The sequence below is a fragment of the Zonotrichia leucophrys genome, chromosome 18, assembly GCF_028769735.1.
Source record: "Zonotrichia leucophrys gambelii isolate GWCS_2022_RI chromosome 18, RI_Zleu_2.0, whole genome shotgun sequence".
NCBI classification, from domain to species: domain Eukaryota; kingdom Metazoa; phylum Chordata; class Aves; order Passeriformes; family Passerellidae; genus Zonotrichia; species Zonotrichia leucophrys.
The window spans coordinates 7,290,688-7,316,818 of NC_088187.1; the positions used below are offsets into that span (position 1 = coordinate 7,290,688).

General features: G+C 41.2%; 1 protein-coding gene across 1 annotated transcript; it reads left to right on the plus strand.

Annotated features, from left to right (window-relative positions):
* Positions 1-2,621: 2,621 nt before the first annotated feature.
* TOM1L1 (target of myb1 like 1 membrane trafficking protein) lies at positions 2,622-25,913 on the plus strand. The gene is made up of 15 exons (XM_064728601.1): positions 2,622-2,744; positions 2,827-2,911; positions 5,012-5,090; positions 10,928-11,077; positions 11,344-11,463; positions 12,970-13,077; positions 13,642-13,758; positions 16,586-16,719; positions 19,686-19,746; positions 21,134-21,248; positions 21,985-22,081; positions 22,534-22,612; positions 23,447-23,534; positions 23,809-23,881; positions 24,808-25,913. The coding sequence occupies exons 1-15, from the start codon at positions 2,687-2,689 to the stop codon at positions 24,866-24,868; spliced, it is 1,425 nt and encodes a 474-aa protein (XP_064584671.1). The 5' UTR covers positions 2,622-2,686; the 3' UTR covers positions 24,869-25,913.
* The last annotated feature ends 218 nt before the right edge of the window (positions 25,914-26,131 follow it).

Sequence of the window (26,131 nt, forward strand, 5' to 3'; positions counted from 1 at the left end):
CCATAACCAGCATCTGCTCTAATGAGCCACAGTGAGAATCCCACCGACTGCATCTCTTACACTGGATAACAAGGGAGAGTCACACTAGAACAGGCTTCTGGTGAAGGCACTGAGAGTAAATGCAGCCCTTGGGAGATGGAGGAGACACTGCTTTGCAGCTCCTCACTTCATGTCTAACAAATAAGGACCTTTTAAGAATCTCTCATTTTTAAACAAAACCAAAAAAAAAATAATGGCTTTTAATTTTCATATAACAAACAAAAGCAGGTACAGGTCAATGCCATAAATCAATTTATGAATGACAGCTGTTTAAGTATTTCACTCAGTGTCCTCTGTGCATGTATGTGATTCTTTAAAAACAGGACTGAAACCTGAATAAGGTAAAAGTATGATTTTAAAAATAATTTATGAGATATAACTCTGAAATGTAAAGCCAGCAAAACTAAATTAAAAAAGAATCTCTGCATAGCTATAGCAATTTGGGGGGTTTTGTATTTATAATTGACATAACATCATCAAAATCTCTGGTGAAAGAGAAATCACATTGACAATCTTGCTTATGTTGGTATAATACATGTTAGCTGAGCTGAGGCAGACATAAGCTATGCCACCAAACACTTTTGTTTCAAAACGTTTTGCAAAGCAAAGTTATTTAACCTCTTCCTTCTTTCTTTTTATAACACTCTCTATGTGCTTGCAAGAGGCCGAAAATATCCATTAATAGTAATAAATAAATGTAATAGTATCTCTTCAATATTAGTAAAATTGCAAGAAGTGCAAGGCTCTCCTGGGACTCTTTGACCACCAGCTCATGCATGAATTCTGAGGATTCCAGCCCTGAGAAGGCTGAAGAGCCAGAGAGGTTTTGTTTCAAGCAGAACCTGAAGCCCAGCAGGAGTTCACAGATCTATACCAAAAGCTGATTTCAATGCCAATGTAAATGCCAATGAAAAAATGCTTTACTGGAATTTTCCCCCCGATTAGCTCAATAAAATATGCTCTTTGAAATGAGATCTGACTTGTGTTGCAGGTTTAACAAGGGCTAATTTAAATAGGCCCTCATTACAATTCCAGGGTTAAAGAGCAAATGAATGAAACACCTAAGTTTAGAGGATATCTTTCAAAATTCTGTGAACTAAAACAAATAAACTGACTTCTGTTTTGACAGCTGGTGTCTGGCTTTTAGCCAAGTAACAGGATAACAGAAGTGTGGAAAATTGAGATGTGCTCATTAGAACAGTCTCAAATGGAGACTCATCAGACTGCATGATGGATTCCACCCATTTACTGCAGACTGAGTAAGAAAAAGACTCCTACATTCATGGTACATTATCAATTTGCCTAAGAGTTCTTTGACTTGTTTTTCATAGAGATACTTGCAGGTACACCAAAAATGTGGTTTTCTCCTGCATTCACGTTAAAACCATCCAGTAGATGGGGCCACAGAGTTGTACAAAACAGAAAAGAAAGTGTGATTAGTTCCTCCTAAAAAAAACCTCTCGTAGTGCAAATAGAGCTTTGTTAATCCATTAAATTCTAATGTCAGGCAAATAATTTATTTGCTTATATCATGTCTTGACTGTATGACTCATTAAGCTCTACTCGGAGGCTATTTAATATGATTCCGTGCGTGTTTGATACTGAAGTAATTACAACTGTCAGCCAACAAAAATTACAGCTGACATCTTAATTTTCATTCATCGTTCATTCCCAGGTATTGTGCAGGTGTGAGATAGGTTTGTGATGAAGAGACACAGTGGAAGTCATTGATAGTAATTGTAGCAAGGAAGTCCCACATGTAGAAAGGTGCGTGTGACAGGAGGAACATGTTAGTGGTTGCTGCTGAGCACAAAGAGGATGAATTTAAGAATGTAACTTGGGTGCACCATTGGGAATTTTCCCCGTTTATTTGAGATCTTTGCTTGTATTCTTTTTAAATGTGCGGATCAGAAAGGAAGGCGGGGGTTTGGAAGCGCCTCTGGGGAGGTTGCAGGAGCAGGGGCAGCCCCGGGGGCTGTGTGCCGGTGGGTGCACACGGGATGCAGCGTGGTACCAGCAGCAGAAGGGGCTCTGAAGGTGTTCCTGAGCTTCGCCTCACGGAACGCCAAGTTCCTCGTGGATTCAGTTGTGAAATCCCATCTGGGACCCGGCTGAGCCACCTCTGCCTATGAGCGGGGGGCTCGCGGGTCCTTGGGCAGGACAAAGAGCCCGGGGCTGTGCGGGGTCAGGGGGTGCTTTGGGTCCGGGCCGGGGTGAGGGGCGCGGGGGTGGCACCGGCGTCGCCCCAGGGCAGGGCGACATCGAGCAACCGGTGCAAGGTGCTGATGTGAAGCGACCCGAAAGACGGCCTCGGTTCCCAAGGGAAAGCTTTGCCTGGCGGGGGTCGGGGAGAGCCCTCTGCCAGGGGATGCCCGGGTGGGAGCCCCGTCCCCGGGGGAGCCCGGGTGGGAGCCCTGCCCCGGGGAGCCCGGGTGGGAGCCCTGTCCCGTGGGATGCGCGGGTGGGACCCGACCCGCGGGGCGGGCGGTGCCGGGATCGGGTCGGAGGGGCCGCGGCTGCACCTGGAGGCGGCCCCGCCCGAGCGCAGGAAGGGAGCGCCCGGCGGGGCGGGAGGGAGCGGCCGGATCCGGCGGCGGGGCCGCGGCTGCCGCCCCGCAGAGCCCGCGGGACGCTGCCGGCAGCGGCCATGGCGTTCGGGAAGGCGCCGCGGGACCCGTTCGGCACCGCCGTGGGCAGCCTGGTCGGTGAGTAGCCTGCAGCGGAGCCCCCGCGCCCTCCCCGCTGTCCCCGCCGGGCGCTGACCCTCGGCTCCCCTTGGCCTTTCAGAGCGGGCCACGCTCGGGTCGCTGCAGACGGAGGAGTGGGGACAGTTCATGCACATCTGCGACGTGATCAACGCCACGGAGGAGGGGTGAGCGAGCGGGCCGGGGGCTGCGGGGCGCGGAGGTGGCACCGGCGTCGCTCGAGGGCAGGGCGACATCGAGCAGCCGGCGTAGGACGCTGGTGTGAAGCGACCCGAAACGAAATAGCGCAGGGAGCTCGTAGCTTTGGTTCCCAAGGAAAAGCTTTTTCCCATCGGGGCTTTTACGGATTAGGCTCGAAGGTTCTTCCCCATAGACACACGGTAGAGAAAGGTGGTGACGAAGGTTTCTTATCTGCTCGTCATGCTCTGCAAACCCACCTGGAAAAAGGCTTTGAGCACTTGGGTGCCTACAACAATGTTTAAAACTCTTGGCTTTCGCCTTGGAGCTCGCCACCGTGCAGTGTCTCTGGCAGGCTGTGAAGCGCGGCTGGGATCCTGTGCAGTGAGATCCATCCCATCCGGGTGTGCTCCCAGGACTGAGCTGGTCTCCTGCCCCGGACAGCCACAGCCAGCTTTGCTCAGCCGCTTGCTGCTCTGAACTTCCTTGTTTCCACCTGTAAAAGGGGAAAAAAGGATACTTGTTCTCGTGTAAGATCTGCTTCAGCACTGCATCTTGAGAACTCATTCTAGTAGGGACATATTTTAATACTAGCTAAAGAGATTTCTCCAGAACACTGAGGTATGGCTTACTTTCTGCACAGGTGTCTTTTTTACTGTATCAGCTTTTCTCTCCTCTCCTTGTTTTGGATTCCATGCGCTCACCCGTGGTTCTTAGTACTTGGAATGTCTGTAATAATGACTTCCTTCTGTTATTGCCATAAGCAACAGCACGCTTTGACCCTCAGAGTTAGTTTCTATGTAAAGTTTCCATGCAACAGAGCCTTTTTTTAAATAAACTGTTTCCTTTTGTGCACAGCTTAAGCTTGCAGAGGAGCTCCTTGTAACTTCCTCCTAGGCAGCTACTACTAGTCACAGTCTGTAACAGAATAGTAGGAGCAGCAGAACTGCTGCATCTAATTAGGCAAATTGTTATTTTAATGCAATATCCAGCTCCTGACCAGAGCATTTCCAGATGCTTCAGTGGGGGAAGCAAATAGGAGTGGGATTGTAGAACAGCTCTCTAAAAGGGAAACTTCTCCACTCCTGTGCCATCTGTCACTTGATGCTCTACTGATGTGCCTGGGTGTGACATACGATTAAGAAAAATAGAGAAATGTCTCCTGTTATTTTTCTTTTTTTTCTCATGAAGTATAGCACTTCAAACAAAGAGCTGCAGTAATGGTAAACACCCACCTAATTTCATTGACTTTGAAATGTTTTCGACAAAGATTCCTTTGGGTTTTTTTAAGTGAAACATTGTATTTGGGCCTATTGCTCCATCTTAGATTCTAGAGAGATCCTAAAGAGGTGTTAGGACATCTTGTTTATGTTGATCATGAGTGTTGGGCTGGCCCTAATAATTGTACACTATAGGTAGTCCATATTAATGAGGCAAAACTGCTTCCCACGTGTGATAACCTCGATACCATCTTCCACCCTTTTCCTCCTACACAGATAGTTAAAAGATATGGGGTGTATATATAGAAATGAAAATGTCTGGGTTAGAAATGCCCCTGTCTCTTGGCTGGAGTGGGTTGTCCATGCATCCCTGGTAGTTACTCAGATGACTTAAGTGCATCCTGCAATTATAAGATTGGAAGTTATCCATGACACCCCTACTCCTGACAGCACTCCCAGGAGAATATTTTCTAATTGCATCATACATGAGAACTGCCAGTCAACTCTTGATACATCTGGCAGTTGATATTTCATTTCATGGCAATAAAAGCTAGATATGTAATTCTATTTTACAACAGTGGAAAAATACCATTTTGGAGCAGACTTTGCAGAGCAAAACTTTATCTCTGCACAAGTCTCTGGAGTAATGCACAGTCTGCAGTAACAAACCTGATTCACTGCTTTGTTTTTCTGCTTCGGTGCTGAAGAGATTTTGCTGAAATCAATGGGGCAATTGCTCAGGTTTTATGTGGGTGTAAGCACAGGGGTGGATTTGGTCCTGTGTCTCAGGCTGGTATTTTTGGTTCTTCAATGAAGTTATGAACTAGAAAACTTCACTGGTAACTTCTCCTCTTTCATTTCTTGTCACAGGCCTAAAGATGCAGTTAAAGCACTGAAGAAGAAGCTTTCAAAAAACTGTAACCACAAGGAGATCAGGCTTACCTTGTCTGTAAGTACAGCTATATTTATATTAATTAGACACTAAGAAGGCAAACAGTCTAAACGATAAGGTGGCATGCAAATTATCTCTGACACAACTCTCCAGGATGTTTTCAGTCTTTGTTGTTTGTGTGTGCAGCACTGCCACAGTGCAGATCAGATGGTTTGTTGGCATTCCATGGGCTCCTGGATGATGCAAATTCTGGTGGCGAGGTGGGTAGGGAGCTTACTTGTTCTATGTAAAAGTAGGGACAGTTCTTATTTGCTCCAGTGACTGTCCTGTGAGAGCCCCACCTGTTTGTGAAAGACATAGAGGTTAGGATATTACATAAAAGCTACATTTGACCATTCTATTACTCACCTTGTGGTGCTGATCTTAGTCAGACTAAGCACAGTGTGCAGCACTGGTGAAATGTGTGATACGTGCTTGGTAAAAGGAAATGTTATCACCTATAAATGATAAACTTGAAGGAAAAGGTAACCATGGTGAGTTAAGTAAGGGAGCAAGAGGCAGAGTGAGCTGTGTGAAATTCAGACGTTATGGCTAAAGGCTGGAGTGTCTGGGAATATCCTCACTTGACATGTGGCCTCTAGAAACTGACAGTGTTCCTGAACTGCCCCAGGGTTTGGGGAGCTGGTGTGATTTCAGTCAATTTAAAATTTACTGGAGTATGTTAATGCAGGAAGTTCTAATACTGTCCTGAGTTTCTGACTTGAATCACTCTTGACTACCACTAGTGCTACTGTGACAAGAGTCATATCTTTTGTATTTTAGGTTCTTGAGGATTTTAGCTTTTTGTTAATTGGCTAAAAGTATTTTCTTCACCATTTCCTTTTTTGAGGTTTTAGAGGCTTATCTGGATCACTTTGAGTACTATTACTCATAGGTTTGGTATTTGTTGTGCAAAATCATAGTCTATATCAAGATGTGCTGAGAAGTGATTAGAGAAGATGGGTGATGGATAGGGCCAAATTGTAGGTCACTTAGCAATTGCCCAAGTGTCTCCTGGCAAGTTAGAGATGCAGATAATTGTTAAACATGTCAATATAGACCTCTAGCTCGCTCTGTTTCCGCACTTCTTCCCTGGCTTCCTCCTCCACTGTCTCATGAGTCACATTTTTGTGTGTTCTGTGTGTTTGCATAATGGGAGCACTGGCTTTGCACTGTACCTGCCATCCCTGAGTCAGGTCTGTCCCCTGCAGCCCTTGTGCAGCGAGGTCCTGTTGTCACCATCTGACACAGACTCTGCTGATAACCCAGGCTTTAGGTTTGGGAGCTGTTCTTGAGTATTTACAGTGCAGATATACCCAAGGTGACACCACAGCTTAGCTTTTGAGTGTGTAAAAGTGGGAGAAGGATCTTGAGCCAGGTCTATCCAAGGAACAACTTTATCACACTGACCTGGGAGCTCATTGTATTGCAGACAGAGCATGGGGCAAGTTAAGCTGGGAGTGCAATTCTGTTCTGTTCCAGCCCCTTTCTCTGTCCTCACCCTCTCCCCATGCACACCTGTAACTTGCCTGACAGGCAGTCACATTTTCTTGGCCCAGCTGCTGTTTTCTGTTTGCAGAGTTCTTATCCCTGTGTTCTTTAATATTTTTTCCTTATCTTTTTAAATTTAAATAAGTTCCAGCCTTTCTTCTAACTCTCTCTTTCTAGTTTTAGTTCTTGCATAAGATCTTTTATACTTTCTCTCTCCCTGTGCCTCTGGCTTTTTTCCTTTTTCTTTCTTTTTTTTTTACCAGTACTGCTGTTTTTTTACCAGTACTGACATAATTTTAGCATGTGTAAAATCTTTTCCTTTGATGACCTCATTGCTAGCCATGTGTGGCTTTTACATTTCCCACATCACTCTTCCTATGTACTGTATCTTCTGGTTTTATCTTCTTAATTGCCTTAATAAAATTGTTCCAGTTTTCCATTTTGAAATACTTAGATGACAACAGCAATTAACTGCAAATGGAAAAAAAGAAATAATTTTCAATCACTGAAACATAAGCTGTTCCCTCCCTGTGCAACTCTCATCTCTTAAAAATTGTTTTCCTCACAGAGTTTTGCAAAACTAATGGTTCTTTTTGGATGAACTGTTAGTGCCTGTATTTCTTACAATAAGTGTGGTCCTCTAGCTTTTGAGACTCTACATCAGATTGTCTCTCCTACCTACATTAGATAAAACTAAGAAGTATCTACAAATCACATTTCTTAGAAGTGCACTTTGATCCACTTCTAACTATTCAACCTTGACATCCTTGAATTTAATATTTCTAATGAAGCTGCTTAAGGAGCTCATTCCCAGAGGATGCACACTGAGTGGAGTGTGGGAATCTCCATGGAAGCAGCTCGACTGCGCATGTCAGCCCTGATTTTGTTACTGGATGTGTTAAATCTCAACAGTGTGTTCCTCCTCCTCGCTCTTGGATGATGCTTTATTTACTCGGAGGAAGAAGGCTGAGTGCCAGCTGGATGATGTGCTTGGCTTCAGGTGCTCTGAGCTGCTGAGGTTCCTGTGCAGTCACGTGGATGGAGGTGTTTATGTCAGGCCGTGGAGTTGCCTCATGCTCAGGCTTTGATAACACCGAGAGATCAGGGCTGGCGCTGGAGGTTGTGCAATCAGAGTGAGGAGGATCAGAACTTTCAGGCAGGAATCCAACAGACTGTGTGTGTGTTACTTGACTTTTTATTGCTGGTAGACTTTAGGTACATAAATTCTGTTTGTGTAATGAGTACTGAGACAGCTGTTCAGTCACCTGCACAGAGCTCCCTTGGTTTTGTAAAGCATTTGCTGCAGCGCCCCAATTCTGATCCCTGTAAGGTTTGAGGAGCTGAACAGCACACGGGGAAATTGTTTATTGAATGTGTTCCTCTCACTCCTGCATTCAAAGCAGTGGGCAGAAATTTAAGATTAAATTACTGTTTCATCTTTGTATTACATTGTTGGAAAATATTTTAAAGGAAGTCATTTTCCCACAGAAATTGTGGATGCCCCATCCCTGGAAATGTTCAAGTCCAGGTTGGATGGGGCTCTCAGCAACCCGATCTAGTGAATGGCAGGGGAATTGGAACTAGTTGACCTTGAAGGTCCCTTCCAACATAAGCCATTCTATAATTGCCTAGAATTACATTTTGACAGGTATTTTTTCCTAAGAATATTTCCACTTATCCTTTTAATTGTGTGTAATTTTTTTGATGCAGAAAAAAATTTGCATGGCACATGTGGCCTTCAGATTTTAGTTTGTTGACATTCTACAAAGCAGAGGATCTAAAAAACAAATGCATGAGGAAGTCCTCCAGCTTCTCAATTAAAAGAGTACTACTCTATTTTATTATACTTTATGGTATATACTGACAAAGAAGAAAAGAAGAAGACATCAAGTAGGAGCAAAAGAAAACCAAATCTCAGTGTTTGAAATGTGAAATCTGAAAAATTCAAGACTTCTGAAAATTCAGTGTTTTTGAAATGCTGAACCTTGATCAAGTGTACCCAGCCCCTGCACTGTAATTGGTGACTGGCAGCTGAAAGAGCTGCTCATACCGGTTTGGTTTAAATGCTGCCCTTGGAAAGAGCATATTGCAGTTCCAAACCTCAGCTGGGCAGGCATCAGGATGTGTTCAGGATGTGTTCAGTGGAGTGTAATCCTGGAGACGGATTAATGGCTTGTTCCCCTTGAGTCAGAAATGGGAAGAAGCAGGCTGTTCATCTGGGTATTCTTGCAGCCACCTTGGGGCTGAGAAGTGTCCCTCACAAGCTGCACCCATTGCTCAGCTTATGGAGCAAACCTGGTGGCTTTAGATGTGCAGGGAGTCCTGAAATCTGAGTGAGGTCTCTGTTGATAAGGAACATAGCTGACCTTCTGCTATACTCACCAGCTTCTCCCATTTTTTGTTTCTGCTTCACAGTTTAGCTTCACCTCTTTGTAGATGCCTTTTATCATTTTAGTTTTGTGGTTTGGTCCTGTAAACCAGAAGCCTTGGGTTACACAGTTTGCATCTTTTGCTGAGGGCAGATCTCTGGGATCAGTTATCCTGGAACACACCAGCTCTGTCAATTCCAGCACTTCTCACATCCTGTTTGCCATTGACAGGAAGTTTAATGGTTTGATTGAAGTTAATTTGCCAGTTTTGTTATTAAAACGTGTTTCTGTTGAGTTTCCATTGAGCTGAGCGGTTGGCTTGGCCACCTTGGATCTGCTCCTTCCGGTGGAAGTGGTTGGGACTGTGAAATCCTATTTGCACCATAAATACCCATGTTGAAATTCTAATGAAAGGTGTTATTGGCATGACAGTGGCTTGTTCATTAATAGTCCAGTTAAAAATAATTGAGTCAAATTCTTCTTTTTCTTATACCAGCTTAGTTTTTCCCTGAGTGAGTGGGCTGGGCTGGCATAATTGAGTGGAGGATCCAGACCATTAGTTCAGTACTTTCATTCAGTGGATAAATACTCAGTCCCCTAAGTAGGGAATTAATAATAGGGAGTAATATAACAAGTTTCCCATGCACTGTTGAAAATATTTTACACAAAGCATCTTTGAAGTACTGCACAGGCAAATGACTTGGCTTATTAGCATATGTTTCATGTACTCTCTATGAAAAGTAATGTTTTGAGCCAAGATTTTTTTGTAATTGTCATTAAGTTAGCTTTTTGCACAGCAGTCTGTCAGTGTCTCTTTGTTCTACCCTGTTTTCATTCTGGCAATATATGTTCTTCTGGTCTTCAACCTGTTGTCCTGTAAGTTCCTGATCGCAGTGGGAGAAAAATCCCTGAGTCTTGAGGCTAAAGAATGAGTTAATAAAATGATTTCACTTAGTCAAACGTAGTCTGCTCTCAATAGGAAAGTATACTTAACCTACTTTTATCAAGATCACCATACCATCCCTTTAAACACTTGTATCCTTTTGAGAATACATTCTGTCTTGTGACATGATTCAGGGGAAATTTTGTCTCAACACCCATGACATTTTGCAGCCTTTTGTTAATGTCAGCCCTTTGCTTTCACCTTTCTATCTTCCCTCTTACGTTGGGAGTGAAAATGAAGCTTCAATTGAAGAGAAAGAAGCGCAAGAGTGACAATCCCTGTGTGGGTCATCATCCATCTTTAGATTTGGGCCAGGCCAGATGAGTTCTCTTCCTGATTCTGCACCTGATCTGATTGATCCCAGTTTCCTGCCAAGTCCCGGGTGACTGGGATGTAATGGCAGTTTTTGACATCTCTTCTGCAAAATGAGAATTGTAATCAGCCACCTCCAGATGTACAAGGGAGAAGTGTTATGTCATTACCACATCCTGCTGTGTTTGACAGGCCAGGCACAGTGCTTGCAGGGATCCTGCTCTGAGCATTTGAAGCATGTTTTTGGAAGCAGACTTCCCTCATGAAGATGAATCTGAGAATTGAAACATTTCAGCTCATCTGTTTCAAATTAATGTGACCTTTGAAACACACGGAGAAATTGTGCTCCAAGTTGGTGAATTTGTTCCTTTCTATTTTATCATTAGTCTCTCACTTACAGGGCAGATTAGAGGACAGGCATTTAGTAATCTGATTTTCTTCTCTTGCAGAGCTCTTCACAATCTGTCAGACCAGGGTACCTATGTGCTAGTGAATTAATTCTATTGCTGAACCTGCGCAAGTGATTTTTTAAAGATATTGGCAGATTTCTTACTGTTAAGGTACCATGTGTTCAGTAGGTGCTGTGACATAGAAACAAGTGTGACCATGCTTCATATCCATTCCTACTCTTCCCTACAACTACTTGAAACAAATTAAACAAACAACAAAAATAAAAGCTGTCAAGTTGTGGGTTTTCCCCCCCTATTCTTTGTGTAATCAAAGGGGTTTTGTGTGTGCAGCTGCTTGAGATGTGTGTGGAGAACTGTGGCCCAAGATTCCAGTCTCTAGTTGTGAAGAAGGATTTCTGCAAAGACAAGCTGGTGAAACTGCTGAACCCGAGATACAACCTGCCCATTGATATGCAGGAGAAAATCCTGACCTTTATCATGGTGAGTCTGGAGTAAACTGTGGGTGTTCACAGAGTCTCTGCCATGTGGCAAATGTTTAATTGTGCAACCTGTGTAAATCCTGCAAACCTCTTTTGAAAGCACACTTAACTCTGGAGCTGTTGTGGTTCCTGTTGCACTAAATGGAGTTATCCAAAGTGGAAGAAGGGAATGACCTGTCTTTAGGACCATACATTTTAAAAGCATTTTCCTGACCCACTGACTGGCCATTTCTGTGACTGTTACTGTCCCTGATATTTCAAAACCAGGTTTGGGCACGAGGTTTTCAAGGGATGGTGGATGTGAGTGAAGTAAAAGAAGTTTACCTGGAATTGCTGAAGAAAGGAGTGGAATTTCCATCCTCTGACACTAGCAGTGGTGGATCTAAGGTGAGGATACACAAGGACATTTCAGAAATGTGTTAATTTTATGGGACACAGAAGGCGTGTTTGATCTGGGCTTTTTTATTTAAATGCTTCAGGGCAGAATATGACCAAATTACTTAAGCACATGCGCAGGAATCAGTTTCAGTTATAACAGCTAAGATAACAATGAAGAAACCTGAACTATAGAGTAGTTTATTTCATTTTCAAGTACAGATTCATGGTTTTGTTCTGAATGAAGCATCTCTGTCTTGAGACTTTAAAAGATCTGTGCATGCTGTTTGCTTCAAAATAAATGAGTGCTTAGTGCTCCAAACTTGTCAGCTTCTGAAAGCCTCAACAAAAATGAGTAAGGTTTTCACAAAAACACATACTGTTGAGAATATGAGCATCATCTATCTTTAAGATTAAATGGAGAGATGTAGAAATCTATGAGAAAATATTATTGTCTGTGTATCTCTCCAGCTTTGCACAGTAAGTGTTATTTAAGCCTCTGTCATAGGTAGTATTGTGTGGCATTTAGGACATTAAATGTAAGTATGGTTTGAACATTGTGCAGCAGCTGGAAATACAGTACATGGTTTAATGCCATTCTTTCTAGAATTTTTTTTTTAAAGAAGAATTTTCACAAGAGCTTTGGGCAGTGTGAAAGCCATCCATCACTGTGTGGAATCTTGCAATTATAGAATTTGATGTCCATACTCAGTGCAGACAGGAATAATTCAGATTTATCCTAAGTTTGATCTTCTGGTTGAATAGTGGAGTACACAAAAGCTTATGTATTTAAAGGTTGTTTGAACAAGCTGTGTGAAGAACACACTCAATAGATACTAATTTTTTCCCTCACCTGGTGCATTAGAGATTACTTTGTCTACCTCATGCCCTTGCCAGTAAAAATCAGTGGCAAACCTTCTGTTTGTCTTAGCAGACCTGAACACAGTTTTTATGTTAGTCTCCAGGAAGTGAAGGGTTTGTAGTGTATAGTACAGGCTGGAGTTTACGTTTGATGTTTTTTATTAGTCAGTTCAGATGCAGTGCCGGTGAAGCTCCCTCAGGCTGTTTCTGCTTTTCAGTCCAGGAGACTTTTGTGTTTTACCTTCTGCAGAGACCCAAACTTGGCCCTCCAGCCTTTCTACCGCTTCCAAGTGTGATCACATTCCAAATTGTCCTTCATTGCAAAATTGCAGTGGCACTCTGGGAAGGACTCTCTGCTCTTAGATGGCTTAATTATTCCTTGCTCGGCTGTTCTTAAGCCATTCCCACTTCATCCTGCGACGGAACTCATTTGCAAACCCTTTCTAAAAGTATTTGATTTCCAAGCCTCATTTCATCACAAAATATCCATTAGATTTATTTTTTTAAATAGGACTTGCTCAACAAATTCCCTGGGAGCACTGATGATGAGGAATGTATAGTCTGAGATGTGTAGTCTGAGAGATGTTCCTCTCTCAGCAGGATGCCTGCTGCAGTTTAGTTCAACCCAAGCTCTGGTTTTTTTGTGTGTTTTCACAGGTTTCACCCCGGCCTTGTGCAAAGTCGTCCCCATCCTCTGCCATTCCTGCCAAACGTTCCTTCCTGCCTCTTCCCACAGGCCCCACGTTGTTGTTGACTCCGGAGCAGGTGCAGCACTGCAGGTTTAGGGGAGGGTGGGTCCACCTGGGATGTGCTCTGAAAGTGTGGCCTGAGCAGCCTGGGTGCCCCTGCAGGGACCCTCAGTGCTGGCTTTGTGCAGTTACTGCTCGACTGTGGGGATATCTAATTGCATCTTACAGTGCCCTTATGCAAATTGATAAAAGCTTGTTCAGAGATAAGCGAGAAAGCCAAACTTATGTCACATAAGGCTTGTGTGAAGAGGTTATTATAAAAAGCAGGAAGGAAAGGACAGCTCTCTTGCATGCCTGCTTGCCCTGTATGTGAGTAAAAGGAGGAACAGGGACATCAGTGAGAGGGATTAACTGTAAGAAAAACAAGTAGTGCTATCAGGCTTGGATCTTAGTTTGAGTGCACATTTAAAAGCTGAACTAATTCTATTCATTTCCATGTCATGTTACCAGAGTAAAACAACGCTTAATAATAATAATAATGCATGTTATACCTAATGGGAAAAAAAGTGTGTATTAGAGGTAAAAATTATTCTGCTGGCTCTGTTCACCTACACAATATTCTCCTGTTGAATTCCAACAGATTGGGAAACTGTACAGTGAACTGGACATGGCAAAAATGAATGTGAGAGTCATGTCATCAATATTGAAAGAAAATGTTCCTGGCTCTGAAAATCCAGATGATATGAATCTTTTACAGGTACATGATAATTCATTGATGGGGCTATTGGTTTGGTTATAGTTGCTTTTTAAATTGTTATATCTTTTAACATCTGAATTCAGATTGACAGATGGAACCCAACAACAGGTTTCTATCTCTCGTTTTGCTCAGCTTTCTTTCATCTCCTTCACCTTCCCTTTGACATCTTGATAGTCAGGAAAGGACAATACAGCTTGCAATGCAAATTTAAGCTCTAGGGAATTCCAGTGGCAAAGGAATTTCATAATGGAGCGTTCTCTGTTGAGCGTGTTCTGTCAAACAGCCCCGAGAACATTCCAGCTGGAGAATAGATGATGACACAGTGTCACTCTCATATCCATCCTGGAGTTTGCAGAGCTCTCTTTATTATCACCACTCCCTTAGGGGCAGACTGAGGGCTGGTGAAGAATATGAAGCATTGGCTTTGTGTGTGTGACCTCAAAGACTGGGAGCTTGCTGTGCCACAGAGGAATTCATGTGCAGTGTAAGTGTAGCCCGAAGGAGGTGTATTGCAATAGTCCAGTGATGTGACAGTGAACCTGTTCATGCTCCTTCTGTGATATTATGTGCTTATGCTGTATTTTCCAGTTCAGAAATTAAAAGTACAGTATTACTTCAGCATTGCAATAGTGACCTATGTTAATGCAAGCTTTTCAGTTTCACGTTGTCTCTGAGAACTTAAAAAGCTTTTACTACATCCTTCTGTTTCTAACCTTGCCTCCAAACTGCTACAACGAAGAAGCATTTTTGACAGTTTTGCAGCATTAAGTGTTTTGAAGAACTGATCTAATTTTTGCAAGCCTTGTGTGCTTCTCCTCCCTGGTGTAGAAATTCTCCTGTGCAATGAACCCTGACTGGGTGCTGTTGAGAATACATTGATGTATTATTCTTGACCACCTCTGTCCAATCTCTGGAAAGGTTGGGAAACAGAAAAATGTTGTCTTTTATTTCCTGTCTCCTGCCATGACACTTCATATGTGGGTGCACAGATTGAGCTGCCCACAGTAAACCAGCGGATTCTTACTGACACTCCCAGTAATAAAAGTGTTGGCAAAAGGTTGAGGACAGGGTGTGGAGTTTCCATATGTAGGAGAGTGAATGAAAACTCATTCCTTTCACTGTTGTTCTTTCTGTTCTTTTCCCCCTGTGCAAGGAGTGGTGTAAAACATCAGGCACGGCCGGCCTGTTCCTTGAACAATGCTTAATGTTCTCTTTTTGTTTGTGGCACTACCTGTAATGCTTGGATTGGACTTCTGTTGTCACAGAACAAAATCCTTTATTAAAACAGCTGCTTGTTTAGACTTTGACTGAGTTGGAGACATTGATTTTAGTACTTCAGATTATCTGGAGTCCCTCAATAAAAACTGTAACAAGGTGAACTTGATCAGTGTTTACAGTTCTTTATAGTCATTAGTGGTCAGGCTCCTCTCTTTCCCCACCCTCTTTTGGACAAGGCTTAAGATATCATATTTCACTGGAAATAATGTGCTGGCCAATAAATAACTGTAGTTAAAGAATAGTTCAGGATCAGCCAAGAAGAGTAACAAACTTTTGTACTGGATGGGGAATAGACATAATGAACAAATAGCGGATGGATGTGCAGGAATTTGGGTCCAGATCAGCAGCTGGTAAGAATTAGCAAAATGTATTGGAATTACTGGTGACTGTTATTCCAGCCGTTACTCCATCATTGTAAAATCCAGTTTTCAGACAAATCCATGCCTGAAATTAGTATCTCAATTTCCTTGTCTGCTGAGTATTGATACTGGCCAGTCTGCTTGTTTAATGGAGTCTTTAGAAATGCACATTTTTTAAAATGTGAATCACATAGTAAAGTGTGCAGTTGGGGAGATTTTAAATGCAATTACAGACAGTTTTGTGTGTTTTATCCTGGGCTGTGAAGCTACAGTACTGAAAAGTAGAGCACTCTGCAGTCCTGACACAGATTTAGCAAAAGGGTGCAAATTTCTTTTTAAATAAATAATTGATTTACATGAAGTATTGTATTTTTCTGAGGAAAAATCAGATCACTTGGAATATCAAAGCAATTTCTGAATTGTAGTGTGCAAAGAGAGTCATTTCCCCCCCTCTTTTTTTTTTTTTGTTACTTTACGCAGAGCCAGCCTGCATTTGCCAATGTTGTATGAAGGAGAAAAAATGTTGGCTGAGTTATAATTCCTGTTGCTAAAGAATTTGTTTCTTTGAACATGCAGAGTTTGCAGAGGAAAGTAATATAAACAGACTGTCTTCCACTTCACCAGGCAATAATGCAAAATTCTGCTTAATAAACTCCCATAATTCTCCTATCTGCTGATTCTCTTAAGGTTTGTGTTACTTTCTCAAAAATCTATAGATTAAGTTTATCCAGGCTTCCCACTTAAACGAACAGTTGGAGCTTGAGATTTTCACAGAGCACTTCTGACCTTTAGACTAATATTGTCTTTTCTTCAAGCAGACATTGAACAGGATTATGTCCAAGTATCCTGCTGAGTTTAATCAGCTTCAACCAGGAGGGGGTCTCTGTTATTTTGCAATTTGTAATTTGCGCTTTAGAGACACATATATCTTTAGAAATGAAGGTGGGTCGAGAGGTAGAGATTGTGTAGGAGTGATGTGGTGCTGGGAGCTGTGACCCTGCATTGCAGAGATCAACGACATGGACATTGTTCCATTTGCAGTGGTTGGCACCTGTGTGGTTTGTGTAAATTAAGGAATGTCACCTGTGATTCTATAGTGCTTGAGTGTCTTATCATTCATCTCCAGAGCCGACACACTGAGAGACCACAGTTACAATTTTTAATTTTTTTCCTTCCCTTGCCTTGGGCAGAAATTGTACAAGACCTGTCGGATGATGCAGGAGAGGATCATGGAATTGTTGGTGACAGTGGAGAATGAAGATGTAATTGTTGAGCTAATACAAGTAAATGAAGATCTGAATAATGTCCTCCTGGGACATGAAAGGTAAGTGCAGGGCCTCTCTCCTCACATTTGGAATCCTACCTGAATAAATACACTTATTGGAGAGATGCTTCCTATGCCTATTGTTGATCCTTCCCATGGAGACAGATTTTATCCTAAAATTCAGAAAAGAAATATGATTACAAAAAGAGAAAATTATGTATTTCCTGCCTCCTAAACACCTCAGAAATGGTTCTGGAAAGTAGTTAGGAAACATTAGAGTGGTGTAAAGCGAGTTAACAGCATAGGCAAGAAATCAGATGGAGGCACACAAAAATAATTTGGAATTTGACATCCCTTTCTGGCACAGTCCAGTGAATTTGTCAACAGCTGCTCCAAATCCTTTGGTGCTGGTGCTTATCTCTGTTAAGTGTCTGTGCTTCCAGAAAAGAATACTTGTCCTCCTTCCTAAACAATTTTGACAGCTTTACTGCAGGAATTGGCCATAGAGCAGCCTTCTGCCTCATTGCATACTTAGGAGAGTTGCTTGCTGTTCTTAGCTGGATTGAAACATGGAGTTCTGCTTGTCTTAGGGGAGAAAAAATTTCTCTCTTTCACACATGAAAGCACAGCTCCTGTTGACATCCTGGGTATTTGTCTGTTATGGCACTGGTAGCATGACTGCATGCTGGCAAAACTGAAATTAGTTTTCAACTTAAAATTCCAGTGTTGCTCCCCAAAATATAATATGAGTATACTTATGGAGAGTGTTCTGATTTAATAGAAGATACCCTTCCATGTTAAGAAGCTGATCTCTTCCATGGCTAAAGAGTGTTCTAAGAATCATTATGCATCAAGTGCAATTGTTTTGTATTAAATTTAGCAAATTTGTATAATTTAGTCATCTTTTCTTTTTAATCCTGTTCTGAGTGCTGCACTGAAAATATCAGTAATTCTTCTAATTGTCAGGCATAAACTTGAGGCCTAATCATGACAATGTCTTCATTTACTCTTTAATCTTGTTTACTGTAGTGTTGGTGGATTTTACAGCAGCTATCTTGTAAGAACTGTGTGATCACTTCCTTTAGGAGGTTTTTCCTTTTAATAAGCAACAAAGGAATTTTATTCAGCTTTCATGTAAATCCACTGAAATCAGATGTGGACTTACATTTTTGTTACAAATGATGAATACTGTTAAGGCCAGGAGTCTCAAACTGTGAATAGGAGTTTATGGATATAATTCAATAGATTCCTCACTAAAGATATGGTGATGGAAAGAATTATTAATTTGGACAGAAAATGACTGTATTCTAGTAATGTAATGCTATGGTTTGTATGGTACAGGTCTTCCTGAGTGCAGATCTATTGCACTTCAGAGTGTATAAGTAAAAAAACGTATCTGGTTAATTTTGTGTTGCATAAGATTTGTTCTTTGTATTTCCCTCTGAACAATGAGGTGTGTAAAGGGCCAGCTGATTTTAATGAGCTGCATCTGTTTCACACTGTGCATGTTGTTGGAGGATGAGTTGTGCTGCATTTTCTGTTTCTGATTATTAATGTAGAATCCAAATTAAATCCAGAGCAATCTCAGCTGTGCAACCAACAGCTCATGTGTGTAACAGTGCCTCCCTCTAGTGTCTGCAGCTTCTTGGTTCTTTCTTGATTTCAGATAAAGACTTTTTGCTCTGCAGTTGGAAAGGTTTTTTTACTGCTGTTTCTTTATGCATCTATGCACTTTTTCTGGGCCTCCCTAGTACAGTGACCCTGAATAGCAAATGCAGTTGGATAAACTGTCCATACATCTGTCCAGGCAACTCAGGGCTCCTGGTGCTGAAACACAGTGACCTTCCAGATGTTCAGTGTCACCTGTGTGGGTCTGCTCTGGACCCACAATAGCACTGTTATCACTGCTAGAACATACATATTTATGCAGATGGATTTTTTTTTGTTGTTTCCATTTTTTAAAAAAATTCTTGCAAAGGGCTGTGTGCCAGAACAGGTGTGTGGGTTGTCCTGGGAGGGCATGAGGGAATGCCCAGAACTCTGAGGACAGAAGGCTTCCTGGGACTCAGCTGGAAGTGTTCTGGTCAGAAGGAATTGGATTTGGCACAGTGGATGTTCACAGTTACCTGTCTAGTGTGAGCACAGACAAACTGTCGGGACTCAGGACATCCCTTTGGGTGTCCAGAGTTACTGGGACCCCTGCCAGGGGGCTCAGAGACCCTGGCACACAGCTCAGAACATCTGTGGGTTTGATTATGACCCGTGGAGCAAATTACCAGCTTTGTATGAAGACCTGAAAGCCACAGAAGTTTAAGCAGCATAATAATAAAATTATCACTAGGTGAAAAAGGAGATTTTGGGGCTTTTAGAATAGGGGTTTTGGGAACAAGATGGAGAGACTTGGCTGTGTCCAGCCTTTCTTCTTCTTCTCTACCTGTGTGGTGTTGGCACTTTTGGATTGGTTTAGAGTAGAAACTCACTGTCCAACATAGGTGATAGGTACTGGAAAATAATTGTAAACATGTTATACATAGTTTGTAGTATACAGAGATAACACCGCCCTGAGGGCAGTCGGTGTGCCTGGAATTGTCCTGCTGGACAGACCTTGGCAGGGCAGGAGAAAAATTTTTATAGATAAGATACAATAAACAACTCTGAGACCAAGAAGTGAAGAACTCGGACTCATTCTTTGAATGTGCGGGCTGAAACAGAGACTTTTCACGTGTTCTCTTCCAAGAAACCACTGTCAGAGGAGCCTTGGGTTTGTTTAGGAACAAGCAGATGGCTGTCTCCAAATGTGGGGCCAGGAAAAAGCCAGCTGGTGTTGGCTGTAGGAGATAGCAGGACCACAGCCCTGGAATGGGAGTCAGATTGCCCGTAAAGCCAAGTGCCCCAGAGACAGCGCCTGGAGTGCTTGTTTGGTGCTTCTGGAGCCTTTTGAGAATCAAAAGTTGATTATAACTGGTTTCATATTCTTCTGAAGCACAGCACAGGAGTGTAAGAATGAACATTTAACTCTTCAACAGGTTCTCACGGAACAGAGTTCGCTTCCTGGAGAACCAGAGGATACAGCGGGAGCGGGAGGAGGTAATTAAGGATGAGCTCCTGAGCTGCAGCATTGTGAACATTCCTTTTACTCTGCCTTGAGAAAAATACACTTCTGATACATGCAGAATCTTATTCTCTAGTTGAGAGGTACCAGGAGACAGCAGAGTGATGCTACTCTTACTGATTTTTCTAGTTTCAGTTGCAGAATTTCATGCAAATTCATGTAACTAAAGTAGAAAATAATGTCAAATGCAAGAGGGAAGCTTGGGCATAAAAAATGAGAGAGAGATTTATTCAAATGCTGATTTATTGCCTCTCCAGCTAAGCACAATTATCTGCCATGCAAAAAATGAGAAACCATAGGTTCTTTTCATTTGTTTCCTGTTAATGATCCAGAGACTGAAATACTGCTGCACTTTGAGAATTCACTTCTTCTATTGATTTTTTTTCCTGAGTCAAAGCTTTTTCTGAATTGTGAATAATGGCTTGTAGCAAATCTTTAATGACTGTCCTTTATTGATTGATAATTATGGTTGTTAATTATATTGCCCAAAGTAGTTTTGCACATGTTTTGCCTTCTTCTAAGCCATAATTGTGCAGTCATCTGGGACTCAATGTGAAAATGCATTTTGAATGCTGAAATACTGCTGACAATTATTAAAAAAAGGTAGAAGATGGTCTTGTTTTCCTTGAAAAGCCACTATTACTACATTCTGATTATGTAGGTGGGTGGTTTTGCTTGATGGATCCACTGCTGGGTCCAAATGGTGCAGTCTGTGCATTTTTATATTATTAAGCAGACTCTGAGTTTAAAATGCATCATCTTTTATTCATTTATTTTTCATCTGGTGTTACCAAACCTGTATGATTCAAGCATGTGGTTTTATTAAACCTTTGGCTGGCTATGTTTTAAATTCCAACACATTCACAGGAGAAAGGAAGGGAGCTCTTGTCTGTGTCCTAGGAAACATTATTGTGGTTTTGATTTTTTTTCTATCCAAAAAGGGTCTGGAAAAAATCAATCTCCTAAGTACATATCAAATCTCATTAACACAAGTAAGTAGCATGAAAAGAATTGTACAGGATTGATCACAAAATCAATATCAAACATGTATCTAAACGTTCAGAATGGCTTTATAGAATTGAATCCTTTCTATTTTCTACTTCAGAACTGGTTTTCTTTACTTTTTGAAATTGATCTTTTCTGAAATGTGTATTTTATTTCATTAGCTAAATTTCACACACACAGAGTCCTGATCTTCTCTTATTCTTAACAATTTTTAATATTAAGATTTTAAAAGTTAATGTTTTGTGAAAACAGCGATTTGCTTAAAACTATGCAAGTTTAAAAAAACAATGCAAATTCCTTAAAAAAACAAAACACCAGGAAAAACCCCACGTAACTTATTCTTTTTCAAATGTTAAGCTGTACAGGAAACAGCCATCTGCTCCCTCAAGTGATCTACTTGGCCTCTCCATAGATTCTCCATCTCCTGTATCTGCAGTGCTGCAAAGGGACCCTGCAGTGTCTCCTTCAGGAAGTAAGTGGTGAAGGAAATTCCCTTCCACTCTGATTCCCTAAAACCCACAAGAGCTTAGTGGAGGAATCAAGAAGTTCCTTGTAAGAAAGGAAAAAAAAAAGATACTCCTTAACTTTAAGTATGTTCTTTAAATTTTCTTAAAAGGAGAATTGAAATGTGTCCATAGGAACAAAATTGTAAGATATTGTAAGGTTTCATGTAATTCTTTCTCCCCTTTTACATAGATTTGAGCAATAGAATATGCTCTGTTTTCTACTGCAGTGAGCCTGTAAAACACTCTGGTAGCTGCTTGTTCTGTAGACTTGGCAGGAAGAAACAGGAGTTTTTTCAGGAGTGTTAGAAGGACTTGGCTTCAAGTACCCTGAATTACTATTTGCAGAAGCCCCTCCTTTACCTGCTTTAGGGAAGTCCATATACTAAAGCTAAAGGTGTGAATGTCCCCCTGGGAATAAATCCCTAGATTTCAATTTTAATCCTTTACAAATACCAGCAAGAGTTTTAAATGGTATCTATCATGTAGAGCTCTGCTGATGCTCTAAATATAGAGATAAATACCTTGGATCTAAGACTTTTCAGAGTCATTAAAACTTTGCCTTTCATGTGGTAAACAGCAATCCATTTCAGAGCTGTATAGGCCTTCCAAAGAAAAACTTTACTCTTTTAGTGTTCAAAGTACAACTAGCTACTTTTGCATAATAATGTTTAAATTACCATTAATTATCACTTTGAATTTCAGATGGCCTATCTGCACACCCTGAAGATAAAACCAGGTCTCATCCATCAATTTACCCACAGCTGGATTCAGCAACTCCTACAAAAGCTCATCAGTCCCCGTGAGTAGTGTCTTATCAAGGAATGGATTACAGATCCTTAGGGGTATTAGTGCTCTATAATTCATCTAATGAATATAAGAATCTCTGAGGGCACAGGCTTACTACTTTTACATATTAGTTCAGTAAGACAAGTGAAAATTCCCTCTGTGCTCGATGTTGTTTGAGAGGATTCAAAATACACTTACGCCTGCATCACTGTTTTGTCATAGACAGACATAAATGTAGCTGACTTTTGGCAGGGAAAGGGAGAAACATGAAACAGGTCAGGAAAAGCGTTCAAGACAGGGGAGGTGTCTTTACAATTTGTGTGCGTGGGCCACTGGTCCATATGCCCATGCTGCTCTCAGTTGTAACACACAGGAAAGGCTGACCAGCCAAAAAAATATTGGAGCAATCAGAATAAACAGTTTTGATAGTTTCTTACTTATATTCAATGTATTGCTCTCTCCTAGATTTGCAGCTGAAGCACAAAACAATAGTTTAAGCAGCCCAGCTGGACACACATACAGCAATGTGAACATCTATAGCAATGTGAGTAATACTTATGTTTGGGATGATCATTCCTTCTGGCAGCTGTCAAATGAGAACTTCTGGATTTACCCCAACTGCAAAGATGCAAAGATCTCTTTTGTGGCCCTTCTCCATACCTCAGGGAATATTCTACTTGGTAACCAGGTCAACTTTCCTCTTTTGCTGCCACAGATCCTAATGTGGAGGCCTGTTTTCTTGGGTCCAGCACAATCCCAGGGGAATTTGCAGAAAGCTCTTGCTCTATTATTTAATTTGTTGCTATGCAAAGCAAGCTGAGCTCTCCTCCTGTTGCCATGATGTTACTGTGGTGTACTTTCTATCACAAATAAGATATTGAAAACAAACATACAAAAAAACCCCAAAACCTGCAAAGCCCCCACAAAAACACAGCCCACGAAAAAGGCACTTAAACCCCAAGTACAGTGCAGGACAAATGTCATGCTGCAGAGAAACACCCATGACAGAAGGAATGGAAAGAGCCTGAAGGGACTTGGAGATAATGTTATGAAGGCAGTATGAAATAGAAAAGATTAGAAGCAGCTCCCAAACAAACATGCATAGTCCTTATTTTAAACTGCAAATAAAAGCAGATGTTTGAATCTGTGTGGTGGAACAAGTCACACAGAAGTAAATTATACACATGTGCTATAGAAGACTAAGTGTTGCTTTGAAGGTTGTGTGGAGAATGAAGATTAATTGGGTTGCTAACTGTTGGCCTTGGAATTCTACCTGCAGTAGTCAGAGAGTTTAAAGATAAGCCAGCAATTATGTAAGTTAGGTCAAACCAGTCCATGGAACAATCTGTTTATGCATTGTTTTTCTTGATGTCCTCAGTTGACGACTCTTTTAAGCCCAGTGCCTCTGAACCCAATAAGTCTGCAGGCTGGACAGACTGTGCCATCAAATGGACCATCACCAGCAGGTAATAAATACTGCAAATCACCTCTTTCATGCTTCCTTTTCTTGTTAGAACTTAAAGCCTTTATATAATGGCTGTCAGTGACTAGGAACAGCAACAGGCATTGACAAAGTCATATTGCTCACGGAGTCCATTACACTTCTGTCCATTTTAGCATGTAAAGCAGCTGAATCCATAGCAGATAATGTGCTACTTTTGGGAAGACACAAAAAACATGCAGTAATCCTGCTTTTCATTCTCATTTGAATCTGGGTATGTGTCTCTCTTTATTCTACAGCTACATCAAAGAACAAGTCACAGTCACCTCATTACTATGAGATAATGGAATTCGATCCCTTGGCTCCCACTGAGTAAGTAACATTTAAAATAGAATTTTAAAATTCTGTGGTACCAAAGGCAAAATGTCTTTTTCTTCTGAGAGGAAAACCACACCACTCTACTTAGGCTGAGTTGACTGACGAGCTGCATTATTGATGTAAATGGCAGTGGCTGCATTTTGTATGATTTCTTCAAATATTTCTGGCATAACCAATTAAGGAATAAACTATAGTGTGTTCACTAACTGGCATCTGTAAAACTGGAAGAGTAATGCTCTATCAAAATTACTAAAATCTTATCCAGTGATATAGAAAGGTGAAGGAAATATAGTCAGGGTCCTGCTGGAGGTAGCTGATTGAACTTCAGCACAGGTAGTTCTGGAACAAGGTAACAATATGAATTCCTGTTCATAGCAATTGTTTTTTTTTAAAGTGTTTTTCTACTGCATATGAAAAAAAATTCCTTAATTTAAATATAAACTACAAAAGGGAATGGATGCTGTGTCTCTCCAGAAAACCAAAATAGTGAGACAGCAAACTAATACAAAACCTAACAGATGGCAGAACTCCCCTTTCTAACAGTAAATTGCAAAAAAAAAAAAAAAATTTACCTATCTGTACAAAACTTATTTCTGAGGAGCCACTGTATTTTGAGATAGGGAAATCTCAGCAAAACTTCCATTGTTTTTTTTAATTAGTGCAGTAATTGCACAGTGGTGCCCTTGCCTTTTGTGTTCTGCAGTCCTGTTCCCAAACTTGTTTGAACAAAAGTGACAGTATCCAGAGGTTCCTCATTAAATGTACAATCAGATAATCAGAGCAGGGTTGGCTCTTTGTTTCCGTGGAGACCTGGGCGTCCTGCAAGGGAAGCTGCACTGTAAACTTCGGGCAGGATTTCCCTGGTGCCATTTGTCAAAATGAAATGTGATGTAGGAGTCATCCTACTCCTCCTCTTTCAGAGCTATTTATGAAGAAATTGATGCTGTGCTGAAGACAGAAGTTAAAAAGAACACGGACTGAAAGTGGAGGTGGAGTCCTTTCCTGAACACTCTCTAGTGCTGGTCCTGTGCAGTGCTTCCTGTAACTACAAGTGAATAACAGAAGAGGTTTTGCATTTTGACACAGTAATTAGTGTTGGAGTACTAAGCTGTGTGCAAGTTGAAGAGTTACTTGGCTCCACACCTTGACAATTTGTCCTGAATGTTCAGCTGTCTGCTCTTCAAGGTCACTTGCGTGGTTATTTTAAAGTATTTTGGGTGTCTGCAAAATGTGACTTCCAAATTCACCTGTGTATGAAGTAAGACTTGACACCGGGCACGAGTGAAAAAAGACACATTATATTCACAGAAACTGCAGAATCCACTTTCTCTTTTGGCCTCACTGCTACGTTCATCTCCCTAGAAATCTATGAGGGTGTTTTGAGATATAAATTTTTTCCCTAAAATTGGCCTCTTAATAGATGTCTGAAGATGTGCAGTGTTACTTGCTTACATCCTTAATACAGATTTTCCTTTATTTTCTTCCTAAAAACCCACAGTATAGTTGGATTTTTGTCTTAGGAAGAACCTAAGCTGGGACACAAAGTGCTGTCATCAATAACCAACAGGAAAAAAACCTTCTTGTTCCTGTGTTGTTGTTGTTACTTTTCTTTACTCAGTAAATATTGGAGGGGGATCAGTTGTTTCTTTCAATATTCCTGCCCTGCAGAGATTCTTCTGGTGAAGGAAAAATTAATCATCTACAATGCAGATGAGCAATAGTTACCCATTTACTTTAATTAAGTTGTTTAATCCTGTTAATAACTGTTTTATCTTTTAGTAAGTGCCTTATCTATTTTAATGCTGAATGTAAACTGTGCACTTTAACAGGTATAGTTCTCTGAATTTATAGCTGATACAAAATTTGAGAACTTAGTTCATATTCTTACCAGATAAGCTAATGTTTTGTGAAATAACTGCATTTTAAACATTCCTTATGTTAAGTTTTAAGGATAAGAAGTTCTCAGCTGCTTTTGCAATTTTTATAGCATAAAATTCCAAATAAAAGCAAATGCTTTCTGAGAAGTAAACTCTTATTGCTTCCAAGTTTTTCTCTCTTTGTGTATTCCCTGAAATATAAATGTAGGTAGCATTGAAAGTATTTTAGTGTGAAACTATGCAGTTTGCTGCAGGACCATTAGAACAACATCCTTCTATCCAAAACACAACCTTGAAGGAGTCTGGGAGTTTTTTACGTTGAGGTGAAAAGGTGAGTTGCTTTACTCTCATTTTTCTTGCTAATTTG

Coding starts and splice junctions, on each gene's coding strand:
- TOM1L1 (XM_064728601.1), top strand. CDS start 2,687: ATGGCGTTCGGGAAGGCGCCGCGGGACCCGTTCGGCACCGCCGTGGGC. Junction 2,745..2,826: donor CGCCGTGGGCAGCCTGGTCG/GTGAGTAGCCTG, acceptor TTGGCCTTTCAG/AGCGGGCCACGCTCGGGTCG. Junction 11,078..11,343: donor AAATCCTGACCTTTATCATG/GTGAGTCTGGAG, acceptor TTTCAAAACCAG/GTTTGGGCACGAGGTTTTCA.